The sequence below is a fragment of the Lipophrys pholis genome (assembly GCF_963383615.2).
Source record: "Lipophrys pholis genome assembly, chromosome: 11".
NCBI lineage: Eukaryota > Metazoa > Chordata > Actinopteri > Blenniiformes > Blenniidae > Lipophrys > Lipophrys pholis.
In genome coordinates this window covers 30728140-30739650 of record NC_137631.1, presented here as the reverse complement: position 1 = coordinate 30739650, position 11511 = coordinate 30728140, and the positions used below count along the sequence as shown (strand labels likewise).

Sequence of the window (11511 nt, the reverse complement as noted above, 5' to 3'; positions counted from 1 at the left end):
TCCTGTTAGGGTGAAAGAATTACATGTGAACAGTCCAGCCTGTGTCACCTGGTACAATGTGCAGGTCCATGTTATACCTGTAATATTTGGTTTATTTCTACAATAACATTCTTGAGTCAGTCTGTAATCTCAGTCTGTATTGTGGAACATTTGATTTATAAACTAATAGCAGGTGAACAAGCTGTAAACAAAGTCCAGCTCATGGCAGCTGCTGACTTCACTGGTGGACAGAAATACACAACAATAAGTTTATATTTGCAAAATTCAAACAATAGTAATGTTCCATCTTTCCTGTGAAAAGTAACCCCAGAGCCCTGCTTTCTACAGAAACACTCCACACGGTGCTCTGGTGTCTTGGATCCTCTGCTGCTGCAGTTTGTTTTACGGACTTGACGACCGGACCAAGATGGCCGCCGTATTTCCTGCTCCGCGGCAGCGAATGCGTACCTACAGCGGCTTCTGTCTATGCACCGTAACACCGCCATTTTGGATTTCCGCACTGGCATCGCTTGGCATCTCTTGATGACTCGGGCATAAAACCTTGTGTGACGTCATCGACCTGCGTCGTCAATGTTGGATACGCGTGAAGAGAGTCGCTGCCTGGATTTAACTCTAACCATATAATTTGTTCATAATCCAGCGATAATCTGGGCTAATCTGATAGTGAAGAAACAGAATGTCGCTGTTTCTGGTTCAAAGGTACGTTTGATTTCCTGGTCTTACCCCGAAATTCAGCTGTTGTTGTACTGCCTGGTTCTAAACCACTTGTGTACGTCTGGAGTAACTCCATCTGCGGTTTAAACGAGAGTGCCTGTTTACATCGCATATTACGGTAAAGCTGTGGGAAGCCGACGGGAGCTTCATGGTCATGTGTTCATGGTGAGTTCATGTGTTCATGGTGAGTTCATGGTGCGTTCCCCGTTGCAAGCATACATCTATGGAGCTGGATCCAGGTCATAAGGTTTGTTCATTTGAAAAAGAAAATGTGATTGGAAAAAAATGTTTTCAATCTGAATGTTCAAAATTGGAATTTCAATTTAAAAAAATTAAAAACTGTATTAAAAAAAAAAAAAGTGTATGAAATTTTTTTTCACTTTACATATAATTTTGATTCAGCTCAGGAATTCTTTTGATAAAATCCTTTATGTTCATTTTTCACTCTGAAATATATATTTTTAAATGTAGGTTTTTTTTCAGTTGCAGGTTTTATGTTTTCAGATTAGGATCTTGTATTTTTCACATTCAAATCCTGTTTTCAAGTTTAAACTTTTTTTCACTTTCAGATCATATTTTTGTAAGTTCAAACATTTGGCCCTGTTCTGGTGTGGGGGCGTGGCTTCAACTGAGAGGGGTGTGGGATTGTGAGTGACAGGGTTGCAAAGAGAGCTCATGGCGTTCTGAGTGTGTTTCCTTCATTGGGAGCTCATATAAACATTGTTAAAAAGGAGGATTTAAGGGCCGTGCCGTTGCGGTGGGGTCCCGGTGCTGTGGGGGGGTCCCGGTGCTGTGGGGGGGTCGGGTAGTAGGACCGTGGTAACTCCACTCTGGGAGTCTTGGGTCTGATCCCCTGGATCCTGCTCCCCTCCTGTCAGGGAGAAAAACAGACGGCGGCAGTATCTGGTGGCTCCAGTAATGTTGTTACACAGAGAGAAAGAAAGAAAGACAAGAAACAGAAGCTCCAAATGTAGAGTTCCTCCCTTTAACGGGAGAGAGAAAATCCCCTCAGCAGTCTAGGCCTAGAGCAGCTGAACTTAGTGCTCCTATTTTATTCCTAATGAGAAGCTTTATCAAAGAGGAAGCTTTTTAGTCTCCTCTTAAATAAACTAATGGTGTGGGCCCTTCGGACCGAGGCTGCTAGTTGATTCCAGAGTAAAGGAGCCATATGGCTGAAACTCCTGCCTCCTCTTTTACTTTGAAGGACTTTAGGGATTACCAACTGTCCTGCATCCTCAGAGCCAAGGGCTCGTGGAGGGTGAGACCCTTCCAGAAGTTTCTCCATATAGGACGGAGCCTGGTGATGAAGAGTTTTAGATGTGATCAGAAGGATGTTGAATTCTATTCTAGATTTGATGTGAAGCCAGTGTAAGGATGCTAAAACTGGGGAGATGTGCTCTCTTCTTCCAGTTCTGGTTAGTAAACCTGCAGCAGCGTTCTGCACTAGCTGTAAGGTCCTAACAGAGGAGTTTGGACATCCTGACATTAGGGAGTTACAATCATCTCATCTTGAAGTCACAAAGGCAGGAAGCATTTTTTCTGCATCTTTGAAGGACAAGAAGTTTCTAATTTTTGCAATATTCCTTAGATGGAAGAAGGCTGTCCTGGAGACATGTTTAACATGGGAAATAAAGGACAGATCCTGATCAAAAATAACACCCAGGTTCCTAATATCACTGTTAGAGGTTAAGGTAATATTATCTAACCTAATCAGACTGTCTGAAAAGTAATCCCTGAGCTTTTTAGGACCTAGGATTAGAACCTCAGTCTTGGATGTGTTGAGCATTAAGAAGTTGATAGACATCCAGGACTTAACGTCCCTGAGGCAGGACTCTAGTTTAACAAGTTGGTCGGCCTGATTGGCTTTAATTGATAAATATAGCTGAGTATCATCTGCATAACAATGAAAGTTAATGTTGTGTTTCCTAATTATATTTCCGAGTGGTAACATCTAGAGATTAAACAATATGGGTCCGAGGACGGAGCCTTGTGGTACTCCACACAGGACCCGTTCATGTTTGAAGATTTATTATTTACATGAACAAATTGAAACCGGTCAGATAAATATGATTTAAACCAGTTTAAGGCTAAGTTTTTAATGCCGACGGCATCTTCTAATCTCCTTAAGAGTATATTATGATGGACAGTATCAAATGCGGCACTAAGGTCCAGAAGAACTAAAGCAGATAGAAGACCTCTATCTGAGGCCATTAGAAGGTCATTAGTAACTTTTAGCAGAGCAGTCTCTGTACTGTGGTTCATTCTGAAGCTGGACTGAAGGTCCTCTAACAGATTATTCTCCTGCAGATAATCCTGGAGTTGTTTAGCCACTACTTGCTCCAGAACCTTTGACAGGAAAGGAAGGTTGGAGATCGGCCTGTAGTTTGAGAGAAGGCTTGTGTCTAAGTTTGGCTTCTTAATGAGAGGTTTAATAACTGCTAGTTTAAAGGATTGGGGCACATAGCCTATTGATAGAGACTGGTTAATAATTGCGAGTATAGAATTATTAATTAGTGGCAGTGCCTCTTTCAGAATTCTAGTAGGAATTGGGTCCAACAGGCTAGTAGTTGGTTTAGCAGAAGAAATAAGGGAGTTTAGTTGGACTAGTTGTATTTGCTGAAAGCATTCCAGATGACTGTTAGGTTTAACCAGTTCCTCTGTTATGGGGCTAACGGACGGTAGGGTTTGATGGATGTTATCCCTAAGCCTTGTCATTTTATTTTGAAAGAACTTCATGAAGTCCTCACTACATATATTGATAGGAATGGTGGGCTCAACGCTATTTTGGTTCTTGGTCAGTTTGGCTACAGTACTGAAAAGAAACCGAGGGTTGTTTTTGTTTTCCTCTATTAAGGATGAGTAGTAATTAGTTCTACTTCTACTCAGAGCTTTCTTATAAGCTTTGAAGCTATCCTTCCAGGCTATATAATCTAGCTCTGTTTTTGTTGAACGCCAAGTTCTTTCTAATCTACGGGAGCGTTGTTTAAGCTGGCGGGTTGATGAGTTAAACCATGGGGAGGACTTTTCCTGTTTTTTCAGTTTCATTTTTTGAGGAGCTATGTCGTCTAGCGTTGTTTTTAGCATATCTGTCAGACTGTTTGTTAGGTATTCAATGTCTGAGCTAGCAACAGTATACGGGTCAGGAAGATTCACTACTGATTCTATAGCAGAGGGAATTCTTTCCTTGAATTTAGTTACTATGTTATCAGAGAGAGACCTGGTTAACACGGCTTTAACCGGAGGGTTAGAACTATTTAGAACAAAGTCAAAGGTTATTAAGAAGTGATCTGACAGGAAATCATAGTGAGGAGAGATGGTCAGATGCTCGATATTCAAACCATAAGTTAGAATAAGGTCTAGGGTGTGGAGATGTTTATGGGTAGGCCCGTCTACTACCTGAGAGAGTCATGTGTAGATCTAAAGCTGCACTGAAACTATCATTTTCTACGTCAACATGAACATTGAAGTCTCCTACCATGATAACCTTATCTTTAGTCAGGGCTAGATCTGACAACAATTCAGAGAATTCAGTTAAAAAAGTTGAAGAAGGTCCAGGAGGACGATAAATGATTACAAATTCTACAGAATTTGCTATTTTATTTGACGGGTGTGGCATGGTCATGCTCAGACTGTCAAAAGAACTAAAGTTGGATTTTGGGTAAATATTAATTAGTAACTGAGAGTTATAGATGGCTGCCTCCACCCTCCTCCACCACTTTCACCAGCTATTTGAGTGTTAGTATGACTTGGAGGGGAGGCTTCATTTAGACTAACATACTCATCTTTACGTAGCCAGGTTTCTGTTCATCCAAAGAGATCAATGTTGTGTTCACTTATCAGATCATTGACTAGAAGAGCTTTGGATGATAAAGATCTAATGTTTAGGAAACCACATTTCATTTGTTTGTCTTGATTTTGTCTAGTTTCACACTTGATACGGATGAAGTTTTTGTAGTCATTAGAAGTAGTTTTCCTAGGTTTAGATAGTTTTATACTTGTGGTGGTCCGAGGGATAGACACAGTCTCTATGGGATGTTTAACTAAGTTAGCTATGGTTGGTGACTGCCCAGAGGGAAACTCAGAGAGGCGTGTAGGACTGCAACTCTGTTGCCTGGTCCCCACTCTGCTACGTCAGGATGGAGGAGCTAAGCTTTTAACTATGTTTCTAGATAAGAGGTACGCTCCATCCAACGTGGGATGGATGCCGTCCCTCCTGATGAGACCAGGCTTGCCCCAGAAGGACTTCCATTTATTAATGAAGCCTACCGAGTTACTGGGACACCACCCTGACAGCCAGCTGTTAAAAGATGAGGTGCGGCTAAACATCTGGTCCCTGATGAGGTTTGGGAGGGGGCCAGAGAAAACTACTTCGTCTGAAATGGTCCGCGCGTATGTGCACACTGACTCTCCGTTAGCTTTGAGGACCTCAGACTTCTTCAGGCGAACGTCGTTTCCACCGCAGTGGATTATAATCCCTTTAAATCTCCGTTTACTCTTGGTCATTAGCTTTAGCTGGGACTCAATGTCGCCTGCTCTGGCCCCAGGCAGGCAGCTAACTGTGGCCGCTGGTTGTCCTGGGTTAACGTGTCTCACTATTGTGGAGCCAATAACCAGCGTGTCCTTCTCAACCAGCGTGCTGCTGAGTGGGGCAAACATATTGGAGACACTGACGGAGGCCTGCGGGGTGTAGCGGGGGTGTCCGGTAGACTTCTTGCTGCTACGTTTACCCCTGGCAGTCACCCAACCGCCCTGTTCCCCCGGCTGCTCGGGGGCCACTGAGGGGGGGTTAAAGTTAGCAGCTACCTGCGCTGCTAAGCTAGAACGCTCCGCTCCAGCTAAACCTGGCGGGGGGCTACTAGCTACAGGGCTAGCCCTAAGCTGGACAGAGAGGAGACGTTCCTCAAGCTGACTCAGCCTCGCCTCAAGTGCTACAATAAAGCTCCAGGTCACAGGTCCCTGTGTCAGTAACTGAGGTCGAGGTGTAACTAAACATCTGACATTTGGAGCAGGAAAAAATAGGAGGAGAGGAGGGGGAAGCCATGGCTAAACAGGTGCTAATAGGAGCTAAAACAGAGCACAAACAGAGAGAAACTGGAAGGCAGTCACCTTTTCGGTTTAGGAATCCGGTTCTTTCCGTGCGGCTCTTTCCGTCCAGTAGTTGGGTTTAGCCGCTCACCTGCTCTGAGCACTGAGCACCCAGCATCCCTTCTACCTTAATTTCTTCTGCTAGTTTTGGTCCAATATTTATAAAATAATTATTGAATCTACTTTCTATCTCCTCCTTATTCTTAATCATGCTGTTATTTTCCATAAAGTAGGGTGGGTATTGGTTATCACTACTTTTTATTTCTAATAATACCATTTAATATTTTCCATATACCTCTTATGTTATTCTTGTTGTATTCTAGTTTATTTATATAGTATTCCTTTTTACACATTCTAATTATATTAAGTTTATTTATAGATTTATTTTCAGTCTCTATAGTTATATATATTTTTTTTTTATAAATTCTCTATGTAAAATGTTCTTTTGTTTAAAGGCATTTTGAAGCCCTTTTGTCATCCATGGTTTATCACAGTACTTTGACTTCCGTTTATGGCTTACTACTACACATTATTCATCATACAGTATTTCAAATATATGTAAGAATTCTTTATAAGCTGTATTTACTTCTTTTTCCTTGTATATAGTACTCCAATTTAACTTTTGTTGTTCACTCTTGAATTTATTGTGTTTTCTCTGTTCTTCTATACAAACTTTCACATTCTTTCATAATTTTACTGCCACAGTTGTCGACCGCAAAGACTGGGAGATGATCACTTATATCATTTATTAGGATTCCACATATTAAGTTGTCATCCATTATGTTAGTAAATATATTATCAATTAATGGCTCTTTTAGTATGGATGTTAAAATGAACAATCTGTAATATTTAACGGTTTTTTATATATTGACAATGGCTAAGAATGATCCAAACTAGCCTGTAAAAGTGACCTGTCTCCTCAGCATAACTTTATTTACGGCTATCGGGTGAATACAGGGTATAGAGAGTATTGAGTTACATACTTCAAAGTACCCACTGTTCCTGAAGGCAACGCAATCTGCAACCCTGTCACTCACAATCCCACACCCTTCCCAGTGGAAGCCACGCCTCTCAGTGGAAGCCCCGCCCCGCAGTGGAAGCCACACCTCTCAGTGGAAGCCACACCTCTCAGTGGAAGCCACATCTCTCAGTGGAAGCCCCGCCCCGCAGTGGAAGCCACACCTCTCAGTGGAAGCCCCGCCCCGCAGTGGAAGCCCCACCCCCACTCCACAACAGGGCCAAAAGTTTGAACCTGAAAAAATATGATCTGAAAGTGGGGAAAAAAGATCCTATTCTGAAAACATTAAACCTGCAACTAACCCTAACCTTAACCTTAACCCTAACCCTAACCTTAACCCTAACCCTAACTGACAAAACAACACCTACATTAAAAGAAATATGAGTGAAAAATGAAAATAAAAGAATTCCTGAGCTGAATCAAAATTATATGTAAGGTGGAAAAACGTTTTATACACTTATTTTTATTTTGAATACAGAGTTTTTAATTTTTCAAAATTGAAGATCAAACCTTAAAGGAGACATATCATGCTTTTAAATCCTTCCTTTTTACATATAAATCATACAGTTGTGGTCTATATAAAGCGGAACTGCAATGCTTGGGTCTGAATTCCTCATTATTATAGCTCCACAGGCCCCTTTTCAACCCCTTTTCTGATGTTCTTCTGAGAGCAACTCGTTTTGGGGCGGTCTCTTCATACCCCGCCTCCTCTCCAGGTTGACACTCGGTTCAACTCCACCCTGTTCGGCCATCTTTGTAGTTTGATAGAACATATACAATTATCTAGCGGCGCAGAAACATTATATTCACACATTATTTACAAAATGTCAACAACGGAAGATTTGTCCATCCAGCCATACATGTTGGAGCCAGAGTCGGACCCGGCGGAGCGAGATGAAAATGACCATGATGCACCTGCAGAACAACGTCTTCATATGGATGTAACGCAATGGTGTGTTACTATATTTACACTAACTTCTCCATCCATGCCCACTACTACAATACTGCCTGTATTACAACGACTATTTAACACAGAAGTTACATTATAATCTAAAACGAGCACACAGCGCTAACATATGAAGACGGTGCAACTGCTAATGCTAACAAAACAATGACAGGGACGTCTTATCATCACACTTTTTAGCGTTATATACAGCTTACCGAAGTGCTCTGTTCGTCGTCTCCATAGATAGAAGGAACTGACCGCTCAATCAGACCAAGTCTTTCGGCAAATCCTTCTTTATACTGGCGGAGGTTGCTGAAGCAGTCATTCTTGTAGTGATTCGCGCACACAAAAATGACCTTACCCACAGATGTGGGTACATTTCTGTGAAAAATAAAACTCAACCAGGCACTTCGAAAAGGTTCTGATGCTGGGAGACGGTGTAACGAAGCTTGTGGGTTACTACATCCAACAACCGAACATTTCCACTTATCCTCTCGTAACTTCGGTTGGACTACAAAATCGCAGCGAGAAACAAAAATGGCGGATTGCTCGAAATGTCGATGTCCTAATTTGGCAGTTCCGCTGAGAATACTGTGACGTCATTGTTCAAAAAACGTAATAGAGAATAGAAAAATCGAAACGGATCGCAAAATATGACCAAAACAGAATATAAAGATATCAACGGAGCACCTGAAGAGACTACTTTGAACTTTTCTGTACTTCTAAACACTCTAAATATACAACAAAATGCATTTAAGGGCTAAAAAAGTGGATTTAGCATGATATGTCCCCTTTAAACATTCAGATTCAAAATATTTTTTTCAATCAAATTTTTTTTTTCAAATGAAAAAAACTTTTAACCTGGATCCAGCTCCATATAAATCACAACGCTACTGTACAGGCGTATTGTACCACAAATTCATCGAAAATCAAATTGTTTTCGGCAACCTCCACCACATTCTTATTGTCCAGGCTCCCTGTCCCTGTCCCTCTGTCTGTCTTCAACTGGATTCACTGCAGCATTTTCTCACAATCACAGAAATAAAATGCACCCTATAGATACAGTACTGTAAAGGTTTATTGGAAAGAAATTCATACAAAAATCCAATTGTTTTCAAGAAAATCCATGACATTCTTGTTCTACGGGCCATGAGGAGAGGATCAGGATTTTGACCTGAGTTCTAGGACTCAGGGTGGAGGCGTCACGCCGTCACCGACAGTCACCACCTTTATCCTGGGCTACAAGTAAGAGCAGGAAACATGGAGGATCAACACCAGTCGTTATGCACCGTCAGCATTATTGTACTGCGGCGTTGCAAACTAATATGCCCTGTTGCTCATCGTTACTTTCATTAGTCTGTCAGGAATGTGCTGAGTCAGGAGAATTTGTTCTATTCAGTTGTGGGTTCTGCTGTGAGAGATGTGGGCAGCCGCCCAGGGCTCAATCTGTGGAGGAGGACCAGAGGACATGAGAACAACGTCTCAGGTGTGTCTGGTGGAGGCAGGTGGAGGCGGGGGTTCACCCAGGGCGTAGAATAAAAACATGTGAAAATCCCAGGTTTCAATTATTATTACAACCAGCTTGAGTACTACTACTATTAGTAATACCAATGATAATAGTAATAATGGAAACATCAGCTGAAACATCTGCAGTTAAAACAACTTTAACTGACAAAGAGCAAAAACCCTGCGACTGTTCAGACCCTGGTTTATCATGATGCTCTGATTCTGGTCCTGGAGGGGAATAATGGAGGACCACTGTCCTCTGACGTTTACACTGGTGGAGGCAGGGGGTCCTCAGGGTTCATCTTAAATATGTAGGGGGGCCAGAAGCACTGCTCTAGAGTGAGTGGTGATCCACACTGCGGTTCTGGTTCTGTTTCTGGTTCTATACGTGTGCAGAATGTTGGACGCTCCAGCTTTCCAGCTTTTGAAGGACGTGCTTGTTGACCTGGTGTCTGTCCCCCCTCACCTGGGCAGGTATCTGGGCGATGAGGAGGAGGAGCCTGTGTCCGGGGCGTCTCGCTCTCGAGCGTTACTCAGCAGGCTGCAGCAGAAGGCCAAGGAGAGGCGCCAGCAGCAGCACGGCACAACCAATGACCAAGGCCATGAAGAGCCTCAGCGCCACAGGAAGAGGAAAGCAGAACATCTCACCCAGATCCACAGTGAGGAGGAGGAGGAGGGAGGAGGGAGGAGGAGGAGGAAAGGTGGAGATGTTCAGCAGACGGAGGAGAATTGTTCAGGTACGCTCAGGATTCCTCTGCGACCACATTCAAGTGAAAGTTTTCCATCAGTGGTTTCCAGAAAAAGTAAAAGCAGAACATTGGCGTGCTCCTCATTCCTCCGTTTGATCCATACGGCTGTTGTTTCTGGAGGATTCCTTCTTTCTTCCATTTGGCTTCCTGTCGTCCAATTTGTGAGATTGTGCATCACATGTTTTTCTTTCTTTATATCCTGCCACTGTTTGTGACTTTCTTATTGGCTGCTCCTAAAACTTTGGCCAAGAGCTGATCTAGAGCTTCACACAGCTTCACTTCTGTCAACATCCACTGCAGGGCGAGGCTCAGGGTGGACCGAGTCAATACTGTCTCACTGTAGGGCTTTGCTCTAAACCTGGAGGTTTCACTCCGCTCTGTTCACTTTCAGCTCCTGTTGTGAGTGACGGAGGTGAAGGCGGAGGTGAAGGCGGAGCCTGGAGAGGAAGAGAGGATTCAGAGAAGAGTGTTCCCACTGGATTTACGGTTCTAGGAGGATTTCAAAGTAAACCTGTGCAGAAGGTACTGCTGTTCCACTTGTTTCCAGTTAAAACACTCACCACACACACTCCCCACACATACACTCCCCACACATACACTCCCCACACATACACTCCCCACACACACACACTCCCCACACACACACACTCCCCACACACACTCACTCCCCACACACACACACTCCCCACTCACTCACTCACCACACACACACACTCACCACACACACTCACCACACACACAAATACACTCACCACATACACATGCGGGGGTGGAATTAAATGGTTCATTCTAGTGCATTGTGTACTACTAAATACTACATTGTGTACTACTAAATACTACATTGTGACATGATAAATTGTATGACTAGTCCATATTGAACAAACCAAACACCAAATAATATGTTATGGAAGAAGCACATGACTGAACCAATATAAAGATGTATACAATATATATACATAAATATAATATATACAAAGAAGTATACAAAATAAAATGTAACTTCAGAAGTCACATACAGTCAGTTTAATCTTGAGTTGCTGGACTGGTAAAATAATAAAGCTCTAATAACCTTTGACTTTACACTTGAAAGTGTTTCTTTGTTGTGGTCACAGTGTGCGGGAGGATTCCTGCCAGGTCACACAATTAGTACTAAAGATGACAACAATCTTGGTATAAAGTCAATTTTAATGAAACAATCTGCTGCAAAATATAGTGAAATGTTAAAAACATTCCTACCAATCCTATATAACCCCCTGCTGGGTGGTTTCTGGGCTCATTGGAGCTTGTTGCGGCCGGTTTTGGTCTACGGGCCTCATGTTTGACTGAAGTAAACTTCACAGCAGCGCCCCCTGCTGGAGGCTGTCCCTCATTAAAGTGTGTTAACAGTTAAAACCTCCGTGCTTGACTATTGGTTCGCTCTTAGCGGGTCCCTCGGCCGAGGTTCTACTGGACACATAAGTTCTGTAAGGCTTTCAAGAAGGTCGGCACTTTTC

General features: G+C 42.7%; 1 protein-coding gene across 2 annotated transcripts in view; it reads left to right on the top strand.

Annotated features, from left to right (window-relative positions):
* Nucleotides 1-550: 550 nt before the first annotated feature.
* Nucleotides 551-11511, top strand: part of ddx51 (DEAD (Asp-Glu-Ala-Asp) box polypeptide 51) — a 32824-nt gene continuing 21863 nt past the window's right edge. The window contains exons 1-3 of one of the 2 annotated variants that reach the window (XM_080474347.1): nucleotides 551-699; nucleotides 9744-10006; nucleotides 10410-10540. In XM_080474347.1, the coding sequence (XP_080330473.1) occupies nucleotides 677-699; nucleotides 9744-10006; nucleotides 10410-10540 (417 nt within the window). In that variant the 5' untranslated portion in view covers nucleotides 551-676. Of the gene's footprint in view, nucleotides 700-858; nucleotides 880-9743; nucleotides 10007-10409; nucleotides 10541-11511 lie in introns of those variants that run through there. The other variant, XM_080474348.1, reaches the window with a different exon arrangement.